Raw genomic sequence first — 26,518 nt, 5'->3', positions numbered from 1 at the left:
TAGGCAGCAGGTATTTTATCAAAAGCTTTTTAATTCTCAGTACACGTGCAATAGCTTCTGTCTAAGGTTTCCATAGTATTTTACATGCATTGAGTCTCAGATTTCTGAGAAATAAGGTAGAAGAGTAATGTTGCCCTCATTGCATGTGGGAGGGGAGAAAGGAGAGGACAAAGAAATTTATACAGTATTATTTAATTATGAGTCTCTCTGGTTTTAGCCAATAATCCCCTACCACAAGTGCATGAATACATCTGATGTTTGCAGTCGCTCTTCCTACGGAGAAACTTATTAAACTGCAGTAGAAGGAATTAAACCTGACTTCCACTTAACCTTGGGCAAAACAGTGCACTGTTGTCAGTGGAGCTCTGATATTGCTTTTGCACTCAATGATCTTTACACAGTTCCTCCTTTCTTTGGCCCCATTCCTTGGTGGAAAAGCAGGGTAGCGCTCCTGTCCAGGTAGCTACCAGCTAGAAAAAAGTTCTAATGAAAAGTCAGGACTCACAAATGAATATTCTCCTGGAAAAAGCCTATTCTGACCTGTATGCTGATCAAAATAGATACATTTCGGATCATCAAGATTTCTTCTGTACCAACACAGGTCACAGCACAAGTAACAGTATCTTCCTCAAATCTACCCTCCCCTTCAAACTGTTAGACCGTAGCCTCTCAGTACCAGGCAACATTTTGTGCAGGGACTCCAACTGATTTGTTTCAGTTTCTTATCACCAACCTCACCGCAAATTGCCACACACTGATTCTTTAAGTGTCAGCATATTTTTATAGTGGATCACTTTAAAATGTGCATTCACATTCCCAAATTAGAAATTACCACTTTACAGGCATGAGAAAAAGTTTGAAAGAGACATATCTAAAAATATTTCAGCTGCAAAATAATCTCATATCTCATGTTGCAACACTTGCGTTAAGAATTGTGTAGTGACAGTAATTTCAAGAGTGCCATTTAGAAACATGACACTTAGGATGCCTCCATACTAAGTAAAAATTCAGAGGCTTAAATTGGGAGAAGCCTTCTGTAATTCTTCTTAACAAAGCATCATGTGAAAACAAAGGTAAATTAACCCACACCCCCTCGCAAAACCAAAAATGCCAGACAAATATCACTATTGTTTAATAAATATTTTTTTTCTTTTAATCAGTTCCATCTCTCAATTATCAGTATAATCTTTAAAGTTTCTGCTGATGGGGAAAAGTCCATTTTCTCTACTTATCTTCAAGCAAAGGAGATGATGGGCAAGACATTGCTCAGTAGCTGTTGATAGACCTCAGTTACAGGGTTCGGTGAGGAGACTGGCCTCTGACCACCAAATGAGTTGGGACAATTAGTTTTTCTGAGGCAAATACCTCTGACAGAAACAACAACAAAACAAAAAACCAACAAGGCTAGGACCATCAACCTGGTTCACATACGACACCAAGATTCCTGTTTTTTGACATATATACTGCTACTATCAATGTCATTCTGATAATCAGAGGTGAAACTGGCTTTGTGTGTATAAATGTACAAAGACACAGTATGTTCGAACAAACATCTTCAAACATAAATTTTCATTTACTAGAATTTGGTGTACCATTTCTTGAAAAAGTTCACTGAAGGCAAGATTGGGCACTATATTTAAACTGAAAAAGCAGGGAGTCTTCAAATTCATGAAGGGAAAAATCAGAGACATGAAAAAGCATCAAAGAACTACTGACAGGTATGAAACAAGTTGATGGATTATATATGCAGACTTTGTACCCTTACCTTGTGAGTGAAAACAAATATACATGGCTGAATATTTATACAACTCTTATGTATCTACACAGATGTACAAGATTCTAATGCAAGAACAAGAAATTGAGATAGTATAAATATATCAGGTTAAATTATTATTCCCTTTTACAATTATTTATGGCAGATCTTTGGCTTCAAAGCCTATGTTTCTCTGAATATAAAAATACAGTACAGAGATTTCAATCCTTTAAAATAAGTAGAAGCACCATTTTAAGAATCAGTAAGTTGTTTTATTGTAATCCATTACTATAACATTTTGCAGTCAACCATTTGCTTCAAAAGGTAATTAAATCTAATTAAAATATTTACGTATTTTTAAAATAAATTAACTTGTATTTGTTGTGAAAATAACATGAGAAACTGAGGAATTGCTGTAAAAATCATAATTTTCTTCATTTTTACTTATACTTTGATGAAATAGGATTAAAATATATATCAGACACTTTTAGAAAAGCAACGGAAAAAGAAGGATCAAATTCACAACAGCGTTAACATGATAAATAATTATGGCCATGTCATGTGCCTCCCCTTTTTGCAAAACAGCTCAATACCTAGTGCTCTCACCAACACATAAGAAAATCCATTCAACTTTCCTCATCTATCTGTGGGTCGCTGAGCCCAGGATCTCCCACCTCTCTGGGAAATTCATTACCCCCAAGCTATGCTGTGTCTCCTGAAGCAAGGTACGCTGCTAACCTGCTCTCTTTCCCCAAACTAGAGCAGGAACCAAAACCTTCTTCCCAGGGAAGGCAACCACTAGACCAGAGAGGAGTTCTCACTTTTTCACTCTGTCAAAGCAGAATGACTCTGAGGGATGATACTGTTATTGAAAGTATCCGTGCCAGAAGCACTATGCAAAGTAAACATACAGGTTTAAATTCTTTCCAGCTGAGGATGGAATTTACTCTGCACTTCCAACATCTGAGCTGAACAGTTTTGATTACTGAACAGATACAGGAGACATTCACATACATGCTCAAAAATACGCACTGAAGATTGTGTTAGCATGGTTATTGAATTGTTATTTTATTCATTTTATTAACTAAATTCATTGTATCAATTTATCTAAAACATCAATTAATTGAAAATACAATCTGCACAAAATATTTTAAGAAATGACAGAAGTAATATTCCACAAGCCTGCTTATACCTTTCCCCATGCATATTTGTTATGATTTCCCTTTTACAGGGTGACACACCTCAGGAGCTCTGCACTAAATAGTGGGTAGGAAGGAGAATGCTGAGCTAGGAAGTTCAATTATTTTTCAAAATAAAATTTCTTACTTCATACATTAAAACACCTTTCCCTACCAGAAATAAAATGCAGTTTTTACAGTTTTCACCCCCTCTATACCAACTACACTCAGAAACCCCCAGGTTTTCTTCATTATTCTGCACGTACCCAGATCTCTCTGCTAGCCGTTTGCCCTCCACAGTAGTTAAGTAAATACAATGTCATTTTAACATTTTTTTTAAATTTCCTAATTGGCACTCTGCATGCTCCAGTCTTACCATCCTTCTTACAGCATAGCACTCTGCCTACATTGCCAAAACAAATCTGCCAATTATGCAGCTAGACAGAGCAGTGATCAGATAGACCTGATATTCGCTTGTTTAAAACAAAAAGGAAAACCCAGAAAAGCAAACAAAGCAAACAAGAAAAAGAATACATGATGTTCAAAGATGTTCTAGTTATTGGCCAAAGTAACTGTGATCTTGTTAGTTTTACCTCTGCTCCTCTAATGCTCCAGCAATGTCCACGCATGCAGGCCTGAGCAAAACCTCACTCACTGCCACTGCGAGCAGCTCCATGAAGGGTGAAGGTTTGGAATACAAACCAACTTCCTGGGGATGTAAAATATGCCTCTGACATTTATGAACATTGGTCAGCATAATGGAATGCAATAGCTGAATGGCCCTTTTGCAATTTAATTCAATACAAGGAAATTAATTCTTTTTTCAGAGAAATGGCTTTGGTTATTCTTAAAAAAGGAAACAATCAAATGTCTTAAAAAACAACAGAACAACCTACGTATATACTTATTTATTGAAAGTTTTTTTGATCTGCAAAACAGGAAATAACCTGGAATGCTCGATATTACAAGAGACTGCCTTTATATGCAGCGATGCCTTTCCTCCTTCCAGTACACCTTTGCCAGCAGCAGCACTGCAGATCATATCCGTTGCTTGGGTGTAATTAAAAAATGGAGTATATACAACACTGAAACAGATGGCCAAGATACAGTTCTAAAAACAGTATGTATTAAATTTACAAACTATGCGTTGAAAGTATTTGCTGAGTTATGGCAGATTACTGGCTTGAAATGTATTTGTTAATAATTGTTTTAATTTAGTCGTTTGAAATGCTTGTTGAGCCTCTGGAAAATATTTGTTATCAATATACATATTAATTGAAAATTCTATTCTATCATCTTCATTAAAACAGAACCATCTAAAGTAGAACTGTTATTCAAAACAGTTATATTAGATGACGGTTTTTTCCTCCACAGTTGCCTTTATTTAAGAAAAAAAAAAAAAAGAGATCACTTTAAGCTTCAGAAAAACATGTCAGTTTTCAGCCTGAAAAATAGAAGATTGATAAAGATATTAAGCGCTGAAAATATATTCAAACTTAACCACAGGCTTTGTTATATGCTTCACCTATAAATATTAATCAGAAAAAATATGAAAGGGAATTATTTAATAATCCACTTCTCCACGTTATATTTTGGTAGAGTGTTTTGTTTTTCACAATTGACTTTGAAGTCTCTTGGTACAAAAATTCTTTCTCTCACCTTTCGGTGTTCAGATAAAATAGTCCATATTCCTTAACAATGGCACAGCCCCCGTGCTGCTCTTGAGATCAGCCACACAGTACAGGTTAAGGGTGACAGAGGAAAGTGTGTGCCTGCAAGTAAAGTTGCCTATAATCGTAGCCACTGATAAGCAGCTCTAAAATAAGCACTCAGAAACTTTGGTCAGGGACCTATGACCTGAACTATAAACAACTGCAAAAGTACCAAGGAAGCTATTTACTTCCATACAGACAGATGACCGTTGCTTTGATACAGCAAAATAAAAAGAGCTTCCTTTACCATGGTGAATAAAACACCAGATGTCCATCTTTATCTTCCATCCATATTCACTCAAAATGAAGTTGTCTAAATCTAATGAATAGGTTTCTGGCTTGAAAGCATATGAAAACATTTCACTTTGGAGATCTCAGAAGAGGTTCTAGCCACAAGCCAATATTCCTCAGAAAGACAAAATTTAATTTAGCCAAATATTTATGTTTCATTTTTGGAGGACAGTGAGTTATAAACTATTCAAACACATTTAAGCTAAAGATATGTAATAATTAGAAAGCCAAATAGATGTTAATAATTCATTGGTGGAGAACAGGAAGAAATTGAGGGTGAAAAAAGATTAACAGAACTTTTCATCATAATCTTAGAAAAGATATTGATCTGTAAACTGCAAATCAAAATACATAATACGAAAGAAATGGAACGTGAAGCACATTCAAATTGTTCTGATACACTAGTTCTGCAAATGCAGAGCACCCATGGGTGACGTTTTCTAAAAATCAGTTTTACCATTTACAGCTCCTTACAGCTGGAATTCTGAAAGATGTTCAGGCACACAGTTCAGATGCTTACAAGTATCTAGGTCCCTGGCTCGTTCTGGAATCCAAAGATAGGCTCCTGACTTCCACCTCAGATCTTCATCTAACATCTTAGAGATTTGCATTCTCTATGCAGAGCACTGGGTGAAACTAACATTTTCAAAACCATTCCAGAAATGGAAAAGTTCGTACTGGAAACATGAAACCAAGTTAAGTATCATATTAATTTGCTCTTTTTGCCAGTGGCATAAAATCAGTATGTATATTCAACACTAAGATGAGGTGCTATTCATCCACACTTCATGGAATTACAGATCAGTAGCCCCAGCAGGAGCATCTCCTACCATTTTATGCAGATTTATTGTACCTGCACTCCTGAGCTATATAGCTAGCTCCCCCTCCCTGAAACAAGTCTGAATGAACTCTGTTGCACTGTGAGGAACAAGTGTGGGAGTGGAAGTTCACTGCAGCTCTCCCATCCCTTCCTCAGAAAGGTAAATTTGGTCTAGCCTGTGAAGAAGGTGAAAGTTGGCTGCAGATTAGAAATGACAGAAACAACCATAGTCACATGTTCATATGGTCCTGGGCAATGAGCGGGGTGGGGGTGGAAATTGCTGCATAACACTGACAGGTTGTATAACACTGAAGGAGTATTCCTCAGACCTGTCTTAACGAGAATCATCTCTCAACAAAAGAAAATTAGCCTGCATGTGAATGACAGAGCGCAACATACAGGCAGACCTCAGGAAAATCTACCTTTAGGAAACAAGAACAGAGGACAGTTTAAAGGGAAGCAAGAGATTTTAAATTCATAGATAATACCTTTGAATAGCAGACTAAAACCAAAGATGTTTAGTTGGAATCAGTCATCATTTATGTCTTATTTAGTTCACATCTACCTAAGTAATATGCATATGAAATAACACAATTATTAGGTCCTGGATTTAATTCTTTACAACATTAAAAAACTTGTAATTGTTTTTATATTTCTTCTTCTATTTCAGAGATCAGCCATCATAATAAATTAACTACTTCAATAAATAAATAATAAGAACATGTACAAATCCTACTCAACTTTTCAACATCCAGCAGTATATCACTGCATGTAATATTCTGTTCCAAATTTCAAAAACACCTTTAAGTTAGTAAAAACATACCTTTCAGATATTTAGTGACAGAATGCATGCAAGTAAAAGTCGATTTTGGTCATGTGGGCTCCTAAATTAGGTTACTTATCTCTCACTTGTCCCACACATGCAACGTCTATTGCTTAATAAGCCATCAGATTTCAGACATTTTCAATTTTGACCCTTTTTAAATGCTGTTAGATTGCCTACCATCTGGCAGCACTTACTCTTGATACCATACTCCCTCTACATTACAGAATTGTGTTTCTTATAATTATATCTTTAATGTTATAGATGTATGCAACACTAGAATTCCCAAGCTAGCAGTAAACAGCAAAGTATCATGTTATTAGGTCTACAGTAACAGCAGGTTCAATTGCATCAGGTTGCAGTTCTCCACAGAAAGCTTCCATCCTGCCGAAGTCATGGGAAACAGAAAATGTGTACACAATTTTTTTTTTCAGTTATTACAATGTGTTTATTTACAAACTCCAAGACACTACGAAGAATACCTAGGCTAATTTCTGCCTGCTAGTTTGAACAAACAGCTCAGTATCTCCTAGCTAACAGACTCAGTAAGAATGGAAAACTACATAGCAGAGCTAACAAATTAAAAAAAAAAAAATCAATGCATCATTTCCATTTATATAAAGGAATTCATTATATCTTCAAAAAGATGTGGGAGGGAGAAGGAAAAAAAATGAGGGAAAGGAGACGTTTTAAAAAAAAGTCTGTCAGGGACTATACCACCATGCTCTTGATAACTTGCAAATGAGAACTGCAAGTTGCCTATAGCATGATTTCACGACCTGAAAATTACACTATTAGAAATTATAAAATAAAAGACAGAAGAAGCAGAATTCTGTATTTAGGGAGTCACCTAGATAACAGTTTCCATGGACACTGGGCACACAGCTCTGAAAAACAGGGTATCTCTGAAGTATACTTGGTAAGGTGGGTAACAAGAAGGGTACCCAATAATTAACTGAAGCTTGGGGTATATGCTTGATTTATTTTACTGCTTATGTTTTGTTTCCAAGTTTGTGTCTAACAGACTAATCCCTAGCTGGAAAGGAAATCTTGGTGTTACTACTGAGCTTGTCTGGCACCAAAGACAAGGTGAACCAGAGTGACAGACAAGCTCGGCTGTTATCTTCACTGAGAAATCAAGTGCAAACAAGCCCATATGCAGTCATCCCAAGGAACCTGTAGCCCAGGATGTGTTTGGGGAACCCAGAAGCTTACAAATGTGTACTGTCAGGCACTAGTAAGATGTTTTAGGGGGTAGTATTACCGACTGCTGGTTTCATAGTAATTTCTCTACCAGACAGAAATCATAAGTCCTCCTGGAATGAACAGATAGACAGAAGTCACTCAAGACCCTGATGGAAAACCTTTCAATAGTCAGGTGAGAGCTTGACTGCATCCCCATGGTTCTGTAGCCATACGCTTATTCCATCTCCTGAGTAGAGTTGGATAGATCTTCCTCTATGTATTTTATAAAAGTTCAGTATAGTTTCCACAGCTTTGACCTACAGCAAGTTAGAATAATCGTTTATTATCAGGATGCTATGATACATTACCTTAAATTTACTTCAACCTACAGATTTGCTTAACATCAGATTATATCAGAACCACACTGCCAATTGCTTCAGCCATGCCATAAAGAGAGGTGCTTCTTAGAGGATCAGGCAAGTTACTGTAACATACAACAGAACCAGCCAAGGAAACATCAATACTTTCATACTTTTCTCTGCTGACAGGAGAGAAAAAATCTGGAGGCAACCAGAGTATGCTATGTATAGAACTGGAAGATTTGATACGGTGAGGTTCTGTGAAGCTCTTTATACACTGGAGCTTTAGTGCAAGTGTAAGCTTCAGTGGATTTCAGACTGAGAATCAGATGAAAAAGAGTAATAGCAGCTTAAAAAAAACCTCTGCAGTCAAAACAATTTTTATGTATATTAGCCATTTTAAATTACATCAGTGAAAAGGCAAACAAACAAAAAAAAAAATCACTCCCCCCAAAAAAAAATCCCCAGCCTAGCTTTGACCATGAGCATAAAGCAACTTGTGCCTTTTCAGTTGAAAATGAAAAACCTTAATAAAAATTTAATAAGTATTACATTTTTAGAAATAGTAAATTTTTTTTATCAGCAGAATGCTAAATTCTAGTAATGTATCTAGTTCTTTGTTAAATAAAGGGCTTCACTAGATAAGATATCCACATAAACAACATAGAAGTTAATAAAATAAGAACAAAATCCTATTCTTAGCTAAATGATGCAACTCCAGCTGTGGGAACTTCACTGGCATAAATAAAAAAGGGCTTGGGGTTTGTATGTTTTGGGATTTTTTTTAATATATAATAGAAACACACTGCATTTCTTTTGTGATTAAATGAACATTTTCTGAACGCAAGTTTACTCCAGACTTATTCCAGTTGCACTGCAAATCAAGGCAATAAGATTATTGCAAAATATGCAGCTTGCCTGACTATCATCAGATTAAGAGATAATAGCAGAGATTTTATGGAAGCTAAATGACAATGTCCTTGAGGTAGTACTGACATTGACTCCAGCTGATACAGTTTTTTGGTCATTAACATACCTTCCTATGTGTCTAGAACAAGCCCTCCAATAATTAGAGCTGAATACACTATGATTTTTAAAATTAAATCATGCCTCTGGGAAAGAATTGCGGAATAGACAGCTAAAGGACTTTCAAGCAATTAACGAGAACTGTACTGTCAGGTTAAAAACTAAACATTGCAAAGTAGGTTAAAAGTTTCCTCTCCCTCAAAAATTGTATGTTGACATAGAAGGCAGCTCTCAGGCATCCAGTTGAGTAAAAGCAGAGGTGAAAATGGATACCACTTACTTACAGTGAAAGGAAGTAAATTTCTTTACTAATTTGCATATTCTACCCACCTCTCTAAAAATAGTATTTTGCCTTCTAGTACCTTCAAACCAAGCCTCTCAAAAAAAGCTGACAAAGCTTAATTAAATATTACAGTGTCACTAATCTTAGATAGGTAGGTAGAAATGCAGAGGTAAAGATTAATACCTTTTAAGTGACCTCTGATTTCATACATCTCTACTGCTACCCTAGGCTGAACAATCAGAAACTAAGCCACTCGAATTTTAACTTGATTATATAACCATAAAAAAGCCTAAGCAACTTATCAAACGTTATGCACTTTGTATTTAGCTTTGTAACTGCCCAAACCAAATCCTAAATCCAGACCTTTATTTACTATTCCATACTTTTACATAGTATTCCAATTTACAGTTCCCTCCATATACTCAAGTCCAAGAAACCTAATATAAAGAAAAAACTTTTACTGACTCGATTATAAGGATTGCTTATTTTGATAAGCTAACATATAAAAGTGCCAGTACACATTCAAAAATGTGTAGTCTTGCTAAAATAATCAATGGGAATAACAGAATCAGTGCTTTTTCCCCATGAGCCCAAGCATGATGTTGGTCTTATGAGATCTAAATTTTGATAAGTATATATATATAGACAATATTAATCAAGCACTTCTTTCTCATGACAGTCAAAACGAAATAATCAGAAAACTGAAGAGGAAGTCTCATTATATAGAGCATCCCAGGTCAAAGTTCAAAGGTTCACATATAACTCCCCCAAAACACAATCTTCTCGATTACTCACAGGAATTCTGTAACATTTTGGTTTGCTTTTGTTTTGTTTTCTTTTTAACGCATCTCAAAATCATGGTTAATATATTTGCCTTTATTTAGATTGTGAAGGTGAATATTGTAAAATTAAGAATCTTCCAGAAAATGCAAATATACTTGTATATTTCATAGGTGTTGCCAGCAATCTTCAGAACATCAATTAAAAGTATTTCAAAGAACCGAGGAATTATTTGAGTTATGCTTACTGCCGTCATTCTCTGCTGTAAACTTTATCCTATGTCCAAGTATATAACACATCAAAAATGTGAAAGAAAATGCAATGAATGGACTGTTATTCCAGGACTAGAATGGACATATGAAAACTGGGAAATGATCAGCATATATGTAAGCTCAAACTACGCACTAGAATTCTACATTATCTAGAGACAGAAGGATGTCTTATCAATAAAATGAATTGCTTTCCTTGAACAAGACGAATCTGTCCCCACATCCCTTAGAGGTCCAGAAGGTGAGCGTCTGCTACACCAATCTCAGGTGGACTCAGCTAGCTTGCTTTTGTGGTTTTTGAAGAAAATTTCAAAGGGTGCAAAACCACATGGCCCTGACGAGCCCAAAAGCACAACATACACCTCTACATATCCATTTTCACTTACACATGCTTACAACTGGTACAAAAAGAAATGCCAGGAGCTAGCTTTAGTCAACTAGATTTCATAACAAATGAATCAGTGACAGCCAATGACAGGACATTATTCAATATTAAAAATACTAGGAACTGAAGATGAAAAACAACCTAATGCATTTCTGGCCCATATTCCACATCAAAGCACTTCCAATAGAATCTTTCAATGCTTATTTTTGGTCCTGCTTCCTAAATGTCTAATTTAGATATTTGTTGCTGCAATTTCACCCTATTACTTCCATGTAATTTCTTTCCTTTTTGTAACATCCATTTATGCATTTGAGGACCATTACCGTATTTCTCTTCAGCCTACCTTTATGGGAGTTGCATTTTACCTGGGGTACTATCCTAAAGCTTAATATATAACTTACTGTGAGAAACGATTTTCAGACATTATAAATGCATTATTTAGATTAATGCTACAATTTTGTCATTTTATCCTTTGGGGCATTTACAGAAGTAAAGTCCAAAAATTGTTGGAATACAGCAAATATAAAATGAAGCACTACTAATAATCTTTTTAATAGTAAATGGTTCTCTATGTTTAGTCATATACAAAGAGTGAATGTTCAAGTAATAGGAAGAGTTAAACTGTACAAAGTTTTTCTTTAATAGAAATAAAAATTATAGTCGCCACAATAGCATTTGAAAATGTTACATGAAAGATAGCCCTAGCTAAACTGTGCTTCAGTCATAAAAACCAAATAATTTTAAAAAAAAAGAAATTTGTTTGTGCAATTAATGTATACAGTATAATTATAAACCCCTGATTATAGTTTATTAGCAAATAATTTAAAAGTCTCAATACTGAAAGAGAACCTCATGACAAATCCTGAGCAACAAGACTGAGATGACTACCTTGAGAATCCAAAACTAGACATTTCATACTCCTACACTACCAGTGACATAATGTATCCATTAAAACCCACACTAATTTGTATCTGATCTATTTAATATAAACCAACATGATTTATGTACTTAATTTTGCATACATATATCTATATCAATTACACTTAAGTATGCTACAACTCATTTTGCCTTCATCACATATAGCATTACCTTCCAACTCTACTGCTCTATATAAACCTAAGTATGCAACAGCTCACAAAAAGATAAATCTCATTAGCTTCAACTGAGACATTACAGACATGTGACAAAAGAGAGGGACAAAGTGCTTATCCTAAGCTTCTCAGTATATAAATGATAGGTATAACACATGGCACGAAAGACAGGTCTCAGAGGAACAGGTTTTAAACCAATGCATGCACAAATTTTAGAAATATGTATGTAAGCTGCACATATAACATGGACAGTCCACTACGTTAAGGTGACTGCTGGTGGTCAGAGGCAGGTCCAAAAGACAGGTACCAATTAAAAAGAAAACTGATTCATAAGGCAAATTAAGTTCAAAACAGGAGAAGTATAATAAAAAATATGAGGCACACTAATACATTGCCATTATAACTTAGAGTTTGGCTCAGACTTAACTGAAAAAAATTAAGGTGAACATGTGCACATCAATGTGGATGGGTTGCATAAAACTGCACAAAATAGAATCTTTTTAATAACAACAGACAAAAATATTCTTCTGTAAGTACCTAGATGTACACACGCAAATATTACTGTCTTTCACCCCAATTAAAATCCATTGAAACCTGACATTAAATTTACTTACGAAAGAGCACAATAGAACTTTCTATAATTTATAAAGATTTATGTAATAAACCTAATACATTTACATTATTACCCTCAAATGTGTATACAAAAAGGTTTTGAAACTGGAATGCCACACATGTTAAAAAAATCTGGCATAGCTTTACTATTCACCATGCTCTGAAATTTTGTTCAAGTTTTAGAATTAACTCTGCTTTTACTTTTCTGTTATCATTAAAATTTGTGCTCCTTGAATAGATGAGAAGTTACCCAGAGAGATTCTCTGAACATAAAGTGTTAATAGGTTTTTTTGCTATAGTTGCAAATCATTTCATTCTTTGTATTCATCTACACAGGAAAAAGACCTTCAGCGCTGCCTGCACTGCACCTGCTTACCCGCTACTCTGCCAGACAACTCCACATCACAGTCTTACTTCACTTTATCTTGAAACAAATTAAAATTTTTGTCCCACCTCCAGTCAAAGGCTGTTCCCAAACATCAAACTGAGAACTGTAACCATCAGAGTGCAAAGGCTACACTTACTCATACACGTTATTACTCCTGCTCAGTCTTTCTCATACATTGCTATTTCCAGTCAAAAGATACTTCTTCCCTCTGACTCCGGACGTACTAACTGTTTTCTTTCTAGATTGTTGACTACGGATGCCCTAGCTGATGTGGTAATAAGACCAAGATTTCCATGACAACATGACTTTCTCTGTGTACCGGTAGACAGGGAGGGAGGTAGATGCTACAGGGCTGGATGAACAGCCTGGGCATGTGCAAGCAAGCCCTCTAGGCATTAAAGGAACTACTGACACACCAAAGGACATGGAGTAATTAATTGTCTGAAAAATCAGCCACGTACATTTCCAGTAATACCAGAAGGCTGTAACATATACAAGTCACCCAAAGCCCATGTCCACCACAACTCTGCTATGAAATGAGTGAAAGGCGTATGGCAGCAGCAGAACCATGTGCTATTGCTCCCATCTCCTGTTGGCTTCATGCTGCTCCCATGCGGCGGCTGCGAGGCCACAGGGCTGGATCAGCGATGCAGGCTCATTCTACCATACGTGCACAGGGACCGCCAGAGGCGCTCATTATCTCATAAAAAGCACGCTGGACTTCAATAAACTCTAACCAAAACATTGACAATAAATTACCTTTTGTGAGTCATGCAATTGCACAGAATTGTTGTCCAAGTTTAGAGATGCAGCAATCACAGCTGCGAAGAGATAAACGAGGTCTTGTGCTGGGTTTGATGTGCATTAGGTGCTCGGTTTACATAACAGCTTCAAAATTAGACATTACCCTCAGAAGACTGGGAAAAGACAACCAGGAACAACATGGTCTCCTTGTGGAGAAATTATGTAATACTTATTGAATTTAATTCCCCAAGGATGTATCCAAGGATGAAGAACCGATTCTTCCCTGAAACAGAGGCAGGACATAGAGCCATAAAACTAGAGACCAATGCCCACAAGGACAAGAGTAACCGATTCACAGAGCACCGAGTCTACAGACACAGCTTCCACACTGTCCATACTAAAAAAAGCGGGGGTTGGGGGTGAAGGTGTGGGGAAGGGCATAGAGACATTGCCTGCCTCTGCCCCTCTCCAGACAGCACAGCAAAATATTGCTCAGTGTAGATAAACATAACAAGTTTTATAACAGTCATGAGAAGGAGGTCAAGAAATGAAGCCATATGCATCAAAGTATCCCAGCAAACACATACAAGCATCCAGAACTAGAAAAACAAAAATAAATCAGAGTCCACATGAACCTGTACCAGAATTTTCCCATGTCTAACCCAGTATTCTAAGTGCACCTATATTTAAAATTTACTGTGATGTCCATTTTCGTATGTTCTACAAACGTCCTAATAATAGCTAAATTTACAAACTTATTCTAAATCTTCTCACTTGGACACAACAAAACATTCTGCTTTTCACTTTTTCTTCTTATTTTGGTAGAAAATTTAGTTTCTTCCCTTGGTGGTATCAGTATTAACACAGTTAAATTAGAATACCTCTACCTCTTCAGATGCTTTAAGGCTTGTCTACACACAACCATTACGTTGTTACAAAATCACATGCAACAATAAATCAGAACAACTCCATCCTTACATATGCATTTTTCCAGTACAGAGACACTGTTAGGAGGCACTTAGTAGCATTGTCACGGTTCCCATATAAGGTGAATATACTATACAGTACAACTTCTTCACCCATTTCTGTGAACGCTGCCACCCAAAAAGAGTAGTACCATTTTACAGTTGCAATTATTTCATGAGTAACAACACTAACATCTCACATTTGTCACCGAAACAGTTCTACTGGCTAAAAATTTGGGTCCAGTTCCAGCCACATCATACCAACACTAATGAAAGACTATGAGCTTTATTTTAAAAGCCAAACACCTCCATTCTAATAAAATAAAGACATAATAAAACCCTCAGAATATACAGTTAATTTAAAAATATGCAGACAACAGGCCTGAAAAGGACAGTGTGTTTACTCCTACTGAAAAAAAAAAAATCAGTAAACATATGCTATGATCTCTAAACCTTCCCACAGGAAGAACAGGACAGAATTAGGAGATGTTTCTGTAATAAAACAGAACCAACGTATCTATCACCTGTTTCACACACCAGCTTAAAAAGTTATACGCTGTACAATTTGATGCATAGCCGCATATTGCCCAAAACATTGCTGGGTTGTGCACCTCACTCAAACACAACAAGGGAACTTATTTGCAAGAATAATCTCATTCATTTTAAAAGAATCCTCACATGAATAAAGTTACTCATTCTCATGCATGGGTAAGTAAGAAGCTATCAGGCGCCCCTAACCCCCTATGCATGCTACCACAGCACCAGATGTGACCTGCTACATCCCTCTCCGGGCGGCAGAAAGGGAGTGGGTGGACTCGTGGCTCTCCCCGCTTAATGCACCTGCTAGCGCAGCTGAGCTGGCATGCAAGGGGTAAAAGGTACTCCAGGAAAAGAACGAGTGCAGCTTATTGCCTCCAGGGACCCAGGAAAAAAGCAGGGATTCGAAGCATGGTTTTGAGTCATAACCGAGTGCTGCCCTGCTCCTCCACTCTTGTAGTGGTACTGCTCTCAGGCTCGAATGCAAGGTGCTAGCACAGCTCACTGTGTAAGACCTCACTCTGAATAGTCCCACAGAAACTTGGCCTTTGGAAGTATTTCCTCCTCTTCCCACCAGAAGTATGTTCTATTTCACCTACTTTTTCTTAGAAGATCCATGTAACTATTGAACATTCTGTATTTTTCTTTTTTAAACATGGTCTCCAGTGCAATTTGCTTATTGTATACATGCAGGCTGTTCAATCCAAGCTGTTGATTAACTATGCTTAACGACACCGATAGTTCTTCAGCAAATATCGTAGAGAGTGTTAAATTTACAAAGGCATAAAGCCAGCTGGCATAGGGAGTACAATGAAATAGTCCCTCACTTAAAATATAATTTTAAAACAAAGTATGTCTTCACAGGAATTTCTTTGCACTGCTTTTCCTATGAATTTTCCACTTACTGTGAAAGCAACGTTAATTTAGCACCACGTTTACCCATCTACCTATGAAAATGTCGTTTCCCCGCACAGCATTAGCTTGGATAAAGTTATTTTGCTTCAACTCTAACCGAGACGTGCTTCTCCCGCCGGAACAAACGTTTATGCGGGGCGCTCAGGACGGGGCCGGCGCGTGCCCGGGGCGGCCCCCGGGGCTGTAATTCTGCCGCTGCCCCTGCGAGCTCTCCCAGCCCGCGGCCCCGAGGCGCGGCCAGCCCGGGCGGGACCCGCAGGCCGCGGGCAGCGCCCGGCCGGCGCGGGGCCTGCGGGCCCCTCCCGGGTGCAGCACGCTGGAGAGCGCCGGGCCGGGCCGGGCCCCGCGGCGGCCCAGGGGCGCGAAGCGGGCAGGACGGCCGCCCCGCCACGGCAGCCAGAGCCTTCCCGCCGCCCGGCCGCGCGGACGCGGAGTCGGAGACGGAAACTTGTAGCCGCCGAGAAGGGCGGCGAGGCTGCCCGCGGTGGGGGGGTGGGGGGGGAAGGGAGGGAAGGGGCGATGCCGAGCCCCCTTCCCGCGGGGGAAGCCCCGTACCGCCGCCGGGCGCAGCCCAAGCCGGAGCCCGCGAAGTTTGCGCCGGGCGAGGCGCGCGGCGGCGGGAGCGCCGCCCTGGCCCCCGCGGCGGGGCCACCCCCGTGCGGCGGCGGCGGCGGCGGGAGCCCCGCGCTCACCTGAAGTCGCTGTAGGGGTGGATGATCCAGAACCCCGCAGTTTTAACCCTTTCCTGTTCCTTCTCCACCGCCTTCTGGCTGCCGAACATGCGGAGGGAGAATTTGTTGACCCCCGGCTGCAGCATGGAGGTGAATTGCCGCTGCATGAAGCCGTACTGCCGCCGGGGCCCCTCGGCATCCTCGAAGCCCACCACGGGCTCCTCGGCCCCGCCGCCGTCCACTTTGAAGCACACCGAGTTGCCATGCTCCTTCACGCCGCCGCCGCTGCCGCCGCCGCCGGGGCTGCTCTGGGCTTTCTCCGCCGGGGCCGCCGGCTTGGCTGGGAAGGCGTTAGCGCTGCCATCGTCCCGGCTGCCGGCGGAGGAGCTGCGCTTCCCGGCCTCCATGCTGCGGGGCAGGCGCGCCCCGGCCGCGGGAGAGCGCGGGAAAGCCTCGCCGCCGCCGGTGCCCTTCAGCGCCGCGGCTGGGCTCGGCCGCCCTGGGCTGGGCTGGGCTGGGCTCAGCTCCGCGCTGCCGCGCCGCCCGGCATGGCCAGCGCCGCCGACTCTGAGCCGCGCTCCCGCGCAGGGCTGGCACCGCTGCCCCTCGCCCGCCCCCTGCCGGCGGCCGCGCCGCCCGCCTGACATTGAGCGCCCCGGAGTCCTTGAGGGGCAGAGGCGGCCGGGCCGCGGGGAGGGAGGAGCCGGCGGGGCGGGGCGGGGCGGGCTCTGCCCGCGGGGGCGCGGGGGAGTCCGCGTGCCGGGCCCGGCCGCCGTCCCGCCACAGGGCGTGGCGCGGAGCGGCGCGCAGGCGAGCGGAGCAGAGGAGAAGGGAGGGTCGCCGCGGCGGTGGGGCCTGCGCTTGCAGGCGTGCGGCGGGTGGCTGTGCGTTTCGCCTTGGGCGAGGCGCGAGGTGGAGGCGCGCCGCCACACGCAGTGCGGGCGGCCGTGGCTGGGAATGGAGCTGTGGAGGGGTCCCAGCGGCTCGCCTGCCTCCTGCTCGGGGAGCAGCCTGGCTGGAAGAGAGCAAGAGGCGGGGGTCTGCCTCGTCAGGGAGCCGAGTGACGGCACTGGGGGTAGCAGAGGCATTTTGGGTTCATGCTGCTGAAAATGAAGTCAGAACCTGTCCTTTACTGGTGCAGTGCGTGCACGACGGTGAGGAAGCAGGAGGGGGTGTGAGCGAGGAGGGAAGGCCAGGTTTTGAGTGACGCTTGTTTTCACACACAAAACACTTTGCTCCGGTTAGAGGGCACGTGATTACCTCCAAGCAGCTGTTTCCCCCTTCCTGAACCCTACGCTGAGTGAAAACGCGTGGCCGAGCGCGCAAGCGTAGGGGTGAGTGATGCGTGGGCTGCTGCGCGCGCGGCTGGAGCGCGCCAGGGAGCGGTTCGCGCTGGGAAGGCCGCCCTGCCGCGGGCGCCCGCCTGTCTCGGTGCAAGGCGTAAAATGGCAGGTGTGGCCAAGCGCGGAGACAAGCTTTTCACATATGCCGAGAGGTGATTTTGGTGTTGTGGGTAAACAGCGATCTGGAGTCCGCGTTCAGCTCGCTCCAGCTGACGTTGAACCGCGTCAGTTACAGTTGGGAAGCCTGGAGACAGAAAAGGCTGCTGGACGGAAAGGAAGCAGGAGCTACTCCTAGCTCCCGGTAGGCTAAGTGCACTCAAAGGAAATAGGATATGTATTGCCTTGGGTGTCTCTACACGCTTTACCCTTACTGCTGTGGGTACTGTTCAGGGAGGTGTGGGGTGAGGTGGGATCAGAGGGAGCAGTTCTGCCAATGGTAAGCAGATGTTAATGAGCCATGGGCGAGGAGGAGGGCCTTGGGTTCTGCTCTGAAAACTTAAAAGATGGTGCCATTTACCCCTAAAGAGGGTGAGTTTGTTTGGGTTACAGAATGGTATAGAATCAATATATGCAGATGATATCACAGGAGCTATATCATTAAGCGTACCTGCAGAAGTATAAAGGCATATATTAGAGCACATATGCGTAGATCCTGGGACTCCATTTGGCTTGACATGGGTTTGTTTTTCACACATTCTCAACAAACCTTTACTTTTGTACATTAAAAATATAGTAAGAAAGAATTAAAGTCTCCCAAGCTTGGCTCCAGTATTTTCAATGGTATTTGACACTTCATTGCTACCCACTTCATCCTTTACAAAACAGATGCGTAAAACAAACCTGATAGAGAAACACGTGTGCAAGTCTGCACACCACAATTTGCGCAGTGCAGATCAGGTTAGGGAGCTGTGTTTCGAGGTGATCTGAGGCCTTTCTCAGCAATTCCAGCTCTAACAGAATGTTTATGCCTGCTGCACTCTAACGCACATGGTTTGGAAGGCATTAATATGTTGCTAAGTGTAGAAGTTTTTAACCTTAACATGATGTTAGTGTGGAAGAAGATGGAAAGTGTAGATGCACCAGGATAGATTGCTGGAGGCTGGGCAGTGACCAGAGTAGGAAGGAATATGCTTGCAGCATGATTGGTTGAGGGCTGACATACATAAGTCTTCACCATCTGGAGTGATACTTTTTCTGTATGATTTTTTCCGAAAACAGTGAAGAGTGTGTGCACAGCTGCTGATGGCTCATGCACAGCTGCTGATAGACAAAACCCTCTTACTGGTTTATCCCCAGATGATGTCCTCCTCCTTCTTTCATCCAATGTCTGTCACCAAATGATAATTAAAAAGTAAGAAATTATTATTGTTTTGCAGCTTTGTAAAAGAATTAGCTCACGCCATATTTGACAGAAACCTGCAAAGGCAAGGGATGAATAGGCTAGTCATGCTGTGCAGTTCCATGCACTCATAGTTTACCACACCAGCGTCACTGGAACTGACACTTCCCACATTTCAGTCAGGTATGTGTCGCAACATTAACCTTCCTCTCTGCAAGCAAGCAATTTTTCCACCTCTTTGCTCCTTATTTCAGAGGACTTTAGCATGCAGCCCTTGACCTGAATGGTCTTTCCCAGCATAAGCTAAACAACAGCTAGTCATGTACAGGAGAAAATAGGCTTGTAATGGAGTAAATCAGAACAGTAAAATTGAGGCATTTACAGATGCAGTAAGCAGATCCTGATGTACATTCCTTTAACTGGAGAAGCAATGACATTATATTAATGGTGACAGTCCTTCATTTCTGGATGATGAAAATTGTGCGCAACAAGAACATCCAATTTCTTATTTTATGCAGCTTTGCTTGTATTAAATGTCTCATTTTGTCAATGTTTGTCTATCCTTAGCGTGGACGACAGACCTACCAGAATGGCTACCCCTTCCTAGCTTGCCCGTCTTTCTGCCATACAAGAATCTGGAAATATTGTTTCCTGTGGTGGCATTATATAAATCCAAAAGTGTTTTATTACATCAAAATGTCATAAGATTTAAGAGAAGTTGTTAATGAGAGAAAATAACCTGCAATATGTATAACACATTCTCTGCAGGCTTCTTAAACACAGCGTGTATATAAACTACACTATCAATTACTGTCCATTGTAAAATTGATACTTTGATATTTTGTGCTTCCTGTTATCAAATATTAGATTTTATAATTATTATTCTACATAGAAGAAATGTATACTTGTGCACATTAAAGTACTGTTTGTCTTAAGTATTTGTATGGCCTTAATAGCCTTAACATCTCAGCATCTTGCAATCTTCAGTAGTAAACCTGAATTGTGAAGATGAGGAAGGATTTTCATAATATGTGGTTTTTGTGTGGGAGAATGGATTCTTCTCCAGGCCAAAATAACTTACGTTGCTTTCAGCCAGGAAATTGACCTCTCCTGAGGCCCAGGCCAACATGTAAGCTTAGATGGGAGCTTTTTGGTTTGACAGAAAGGGAAGTAATGGGACATGGTGTGACTAGTTCTGAAGACCTCACCAGGGCTACATATGGTTGAAATGTCACAGACTCACTTTAGCTAAAGGTATAGCTTGGTTTTTGTCAAGTTTGATTTTGATTTTGTGACTCTGTCAGGAGAGACACTGGAAAAAATTATAAATGAGATTTCTAAGAAATCAGTGTTAGCAGAACAAGGAAAATAAAACCTTTTTAATTTGTAACTCATTGCTATGTTCCAGGTTAATGGATCACTACTAAAAATGTAGTAGGCTCTTTTGTTTGTTTGTATTGAATTATTTTGATTACATAGAGGACTCCATCAAACTATTGTAACGTCATTAATTCCAGTGCTTTGTATGACTCTATAACTGTAATGCTAATGTATACCTCAAAATGAATTCCCTTCTCTTCTGCCAAGCACAGTAAATTTTTATGCCTGTAGTAAATATAGTCCCACTTCTCTCATTTTCTCATTTTGGTGTAACCTGAACATGCCCAGAACAGCTCAGCTGTAGAAATTAAAAAATAACAGCCAATGTGTTAAAGCATATGTAGTTTGTTCAGTGAAGAAACTGGGGCACAGAGGAGCAACAGGACTTCTATGAGATGACAGAATAAGATGCGCCTGACTGCAGAACAAAGCTCTTACCTCTCAGGTTTTAGTTTCATACCCTGTGAGATTTTTGTAAGGTATTTCTCAACAGAAGATCGCCATCAAGTCAAATGTTAAAGCAGGATTAGCAAGGAAGGAAAATTATATTTACAATTATAGGACTAGCTGGGCAAGCTAAATTGAAGATTAATCCGAATTCATAATATGTGCTGTTTTCTGTGTCTGGTCGTCTGAAGTTCACAATAAAATTATTTTCATTTGGTCCCACCCTACTTGTATTACTTCCATGAATATTCATTCATACATACTGGCAACAAATGTTTGCCAATAAGCTTAATATTGAATAATGTTCATGAAGGAGGAAGAATCTTACCTTTGCAATCATTAGTATCCCTTTAAGAAAACTCTCACAAAGCAAGTGCACCTACAAGTGTGTATGTTAGGTGGTAGCTTTCCATGTATTTATGTGATATTTACCTTATTGTACAGTTTGAGTATCCACACTGAACACTGATGTAAATGTGGTCTTGGTGATTTCTATAAAGGTCAACAAGAGCAGATGTGCTCAACCTGTAAAATTTTCAAGTCCTAAATTTGCCAGACCAGGTAATTGATGCTGAAATTTGCTACAAAGTATGAAAGGCAGCTTCTTCCCTGTTGCCTGTTCCCAAAAGCAGTGATGTCATGTTTTCTGGAAACGTGTTTTGTGGGAAATGTGTCTCCTACAGAGAGAGTTAAAAGCATGATTTAAAAGAAATCCCAAGCATTAGTGTCTGTTCTGTAGAACAAAAACAAGGGTAAACAACTAGTGTGAATAGGAGATGGCTCTGAGACATGGCCTTGGGTGCAAGACACGCTCATGTGTACAGATAGGAACACACCATGGTACATGTGAACAGAAGCATAGTCTTCCAATGGGTAACCTACTGGGTTGTGTGAAACACTGGTAGCCAAGAATAATTATAGTGTACTGAGATCTACTAAGTTGTCTACTCGGTTACAGTTAATCTACAGAAATACATGCTCATTTATTTGTCATGTGCCACAGCCGTTCTTTACCTTTTGGAAAACCTTGGTGTTCAGCTCTGGCCTGGTGCTGAATGCTGGAAGGCCTGCTACAGCAGCTGAGCATGATGCTTTGGAACAACAACTGATAAAGCGGGACAGGAAGGTTTTATTGTTGCCCATGACCCAGCGTAAAATTAAAGCACAGAAAATTCCTACTGCTTTTTACCAGCTCTCTGGAATGTCTTTTACTTAGGTAAATCACTTCTGTAATTTGGTAGAATATTTGTGTGCTCCAAGTACTTACCTTTTTTTGAAGAAGAATATTTTCACGCTAGTGTTTATTATCTCTTCAGGAATCTGTCAGATAGTTATCCAATCTTTACAGCGATAACACTGCCACAAATGGAAAGTAAAAGGTGGAAAACAAATTCTAGTTTGATTTCTTTTTGAGTTGGAGGTGTCTAGGTAATAATTTATTAATTTTTCCTACTGCCTGCATTGTTGGGTACTTGTAGTGCTGTAGAAATCATTAAGAAATCACATTCTCTGACAAATGTTCAACTGACCAGCTAAATAGCTTTGACAATGCACTTTGAATTTTTGCTATGAAAAAAAATAATTCTTGGGGATTTTTAGTTCATAGGCAAGCAGACTCCATATAAACGTTTATCTTTTTTTAAAGTAGTATTTATCTTATGATTGTATTGGTTTGAATAACTGTGATTTGACACAACAAAGATTTAGGCATGTCTGGATAATTTCTGTATAAAACATGATACCTTTTACTATAAATCCTAGTCCTGTGAACATTTCTAAAATTAGTGTACACAGCTGTGAAAGGTCACATGATACTCTTCAGAGTGCTCAATACTATGCTGGGCAGCAGGTATATTCAGGCTTTTTGGACCCCTTCTCTGTAATATGAGAAAAATATACCACTTCTCTAAAAAGGCAAATACCTTTAATTCCTCTGAAGTGCAACTTAACATTAACAAGAACTTTTTCCTCCTGTTGCACAGTGTTCCTACATAATTGTATAATCACTCCACAAAAACAAGTTCTTGTGATTTTAAATATCTTTCCTCTGGATGTTCCAGCACCAAGCAAATAAAACCTTTTTTACAGTTGTATATTTCAATAATGTGTGAATATCAGCATAAAAAGGAATGACTAAGTATATGGTGTCGAATATTTGGCTGTGATATGCATGTATGAAGACATACTACGCTAGCTTTTAAATTATTTTCTTTCATTGTCCTGATTTTCCAGAAATCAACGGTCTTGCTTACCTTCCTGTCCTAACTTTGGTCAGGGTATCAGAACTGGAAGGATGCTTTTAGAGATAGCTGGAAAGTGCCCTCTTATTGACTTTTAAGTTCATTAGTTAAGGTTTTAATAGTTGTCAGTTTTAATCCTGCAAACTACTTTTGTGTGTTGATTGACTTAGTTTAAGTACTTAAGATCCGTCCCTTCACTCCCATATTTTAATGGATGTAGACACCAGCGCCAAGCAAAATGCATAAGTGATGTGTTGTATTCAGGTTTTTATGTACAGCGATGTCTTGCAGGACTAATACCTCTCTTTGGTATAATATTCATTAAGTTAAATATCCTGCTTTTGAAAATGCCTGCTTGGAATATTTCTTAAAGTAATAACCTAAAATCTTGAAAGCTGATGTGCTAAGTGCTTACAGAAAGGAAGACCAGCTCCAGTTGTTTCTAAGTTGAAGGAACATCTGCTGAAAAGCAAAATCTTCAAGTTATTGAAAATCAAGAAATTTCAGCTCTAGGGCCAAGAATTGGCGGGGGGGGACAGACACCAAACTGAATACTGGCAAAACAATTCTTTAAATCTATACTGCTTTTTACAACTTTCCAAAATATTTTTTAAAATTCAGTAAGTGGAAAACTGTTTTTAATTAGTACTTTGGAGAAAACAGTGTGAATGCAAAAACCTTTTCAATGTTGAGTTAAATCGTCTGTTTTACCAGCAACTAAAAAGGAGTACAGAGGAGTGCAGAGATGGTCCCAGCAGTAATCTAGAGCTGTATCTCATTTGCTGTCTTTCAGATACCTATTTATGTCATCTTTTTTCAGAGGTACTTTGTATTACTCGTAGCTTACTGTGCTGGTGGTAGGCACATTTCAATTGGTAGCGTGTGTAATTAGAAGAGCACACAGCACTACTCCGGGTTGATTGCACTGCTTCAGGGATGCAGGCTGAATGGTGACACTGAACACACAACTCTGGAAGGGTTGTCCCAGTTACTGCTGTCAGACTTTCTGTTCCCGAGCTCACACCAGCAACTTTCTTTCCGCTAAAGGCATCTCTGCTGCAGGGGAGGGGAATAAGCTATCACAACTGGCAGAAGCAAGCAGTACAATGTACACAGCTGAACAGATGTAATATCCTGAATTGTCATAAATACGAGGTAAGTACTGCTTGTGCAGGCAGTGGCTGCTTAGGTTTGAAAGCAGATTGCCATACTCTCTGATTTCTACTTGGAAAACAGATGAGTTAGTGATTTTAAAGAAGTTCTACCTCTAAGATGATTTTTCCCCTTTCCAGTTGTGATATCAGTACATAATGCCATAATGGAGGCATGCCTGTTACAGGCTTAGTGTCCTTTTATTAAAGAGAAATATGAATAACAATCTAAATCATTAGCATCAAGAATGGAAAATAAAAGGTGGTTGCTTTTTTCTTTTCCTAGGCCACTTCTGGGAGAAAACCTGTGTGGCGTTAGGTATACACCCTAAAATTAGATGGTTGGATAGCTGATGGGAAGTTGGTTTTTGACATAGTGGGGCTGCGGGAGTTGATGACAGATGGCCTTTAAAGGTCCCTTCCAACCCAAACCATTCTACGATTCTATGGCTGTATGGCCAATAAATCTTCTGGAGAGGGAACACAGGCAGCCTTTGTGGTGCTCTGGAAATGAACTATTGGATGTGAATTCCATGCCCATGGGAGTCTCACATGCAAGGCTCCACAGAATTATAAGGGAGCATGAGTGTCTGCAGCAAGTTCAGGTCTTCTGGAAAAGTAAGACTGGATGGAAAACCCAAGCTTTATGAACTGAATGCTGCAAGTTAGTCAATTCCCCAGGGCTGTGGCAGTAGGAGCATTAGGAACATGAAGTGTAAGGAGGCTCTTAACCACTGTAACATCCAAGCCAGCTCAGAGGAATTCAAAATTCAATGCTGGCAGTAATCATCAATGTTCTTGTAACTAAGGCATTGCTAAACTAGTGGTGTTAACTGTGGAAGCTTAAGGGAAAGGTGATTACAAGCATTCCCTCTAAGTGATATCAGCAAAAGATATGAAGACTTTGTCATTTTAAAAGGAAAGTAGGTGGAAGAAAATGCATAAAAGTTGTAACTTTTATGGAAGTATATACATAGTAGGTATCCTCAACAGTAATCTAATCTAAGTGCACATAAAGCTTCAGTAAATGAAAGCACTTTCAATATTTATTTCCTACAGTCTTTTCTGTATATTTATTCTTTTATTTAAGAATGTTTCTTTAAAGAAGAGTATTCTCCCAAGTGACTTTCAGTCCGGTAAAAATTACTGCTAAAGAATACTTTGCATAGAAGATAGACAGAGACACTTACGGATGGAATTGCCAGACAACCATTTATCTTTGTGTGGGTGCATACTATGAAAACGTGTTTGTTTGACCCACAGAACAGTGAAGATCGTTGTGCATGTGTAAGTATCTTCATTCATCTGTGTGAGTGGTGGCAGAACTGGACTCGGAGGTTAACCAGAAAGAAAACCACTATATGGGCAATCTTGCTACAGTATTTAATTTATTTTAGCAAACCTCAGAGGACATTGTAATTTTTTTTTTTTTGGTGGGTGGACTGGTGTTATTTTTGTAGGGAACAGAGAGGGCAGATCTTCAACAACGACCAATCTCCATTTGAAAATAAGATGATGCAACACAAAAAAAAGGGGAAAATAAGAAAGAATGCATATTTGCCTTCAAACTTTACCTGAAAAATTGTGGCTCTTACTTGGGAACTGAAAAGAACTTTACCAGATCAATCGGGTAAAGTTAAGCATCGGGGAGCAAGATACTATAAAAAGGATAAAAAATTTAAGATGTCATCAGAGAAATAGGGATAGGAGTCTGTGCAAGATGTGATCTTTCAAAGTGGTTGCAGCAAGGTACTACTTGACATAAACGGAGGATAAATTGAATGCGAAGAATATCCTCAAAGGCTTTCAAAGCTTGTGAGAAAATACATGG

At 40.1% G+C, this 26,518-nt stretch overlaps 1 protein-coding gene across 1 annotated transcript in view; it reads right to left on the bottom strand.

Annotated features, from left to right (window-relative positions):
• The window catches only part of HCN1 (hyperpolarization activated cyclic nucleotide gated potassium channel 1), a 202,243-nt gene extending 184,901 nt beyond the window's left edge, over nucleotides 1-17,342 (bottom strand). The window contains exon 1 of the mRNA XM_075079035.1: nucleotides 16,809-17,342. Coding sequence (XP_074935136.1) covers nucleotides 16,809-17,194 — 386 coding nt within the window. The 5' untranslated portion in view covers nucleotides 17,195-17,342. The remainder of the gene's footprint in view (nucleotides 1-16,808) is intronic.
• Between the last annotated feature and the right edge of the window lie 9,176 nt (nucleotides 17,343-26,518).

The sequence above is a fragment of the Phalacrocorax aristotelis genome, chromosome Z (genome assembly GCF_949628215.1).
Source record: "Phalacrocorax aristotelis chromosome Z, bGulAri2.1, whole genome shotgun sequence".
Lineage (NCBI taxonomy): Eukaryota > Metazoa > Chordata > Aves > Suliformes > Phalacrocoracidae > Phalacrocorax > Phalacrocorax aristotelis.
The sequence above is the reverse complement of the archived record's forward strand: the minus strand, read 5'-3'. Positions and strand labels throughout refer to the sequence as shown.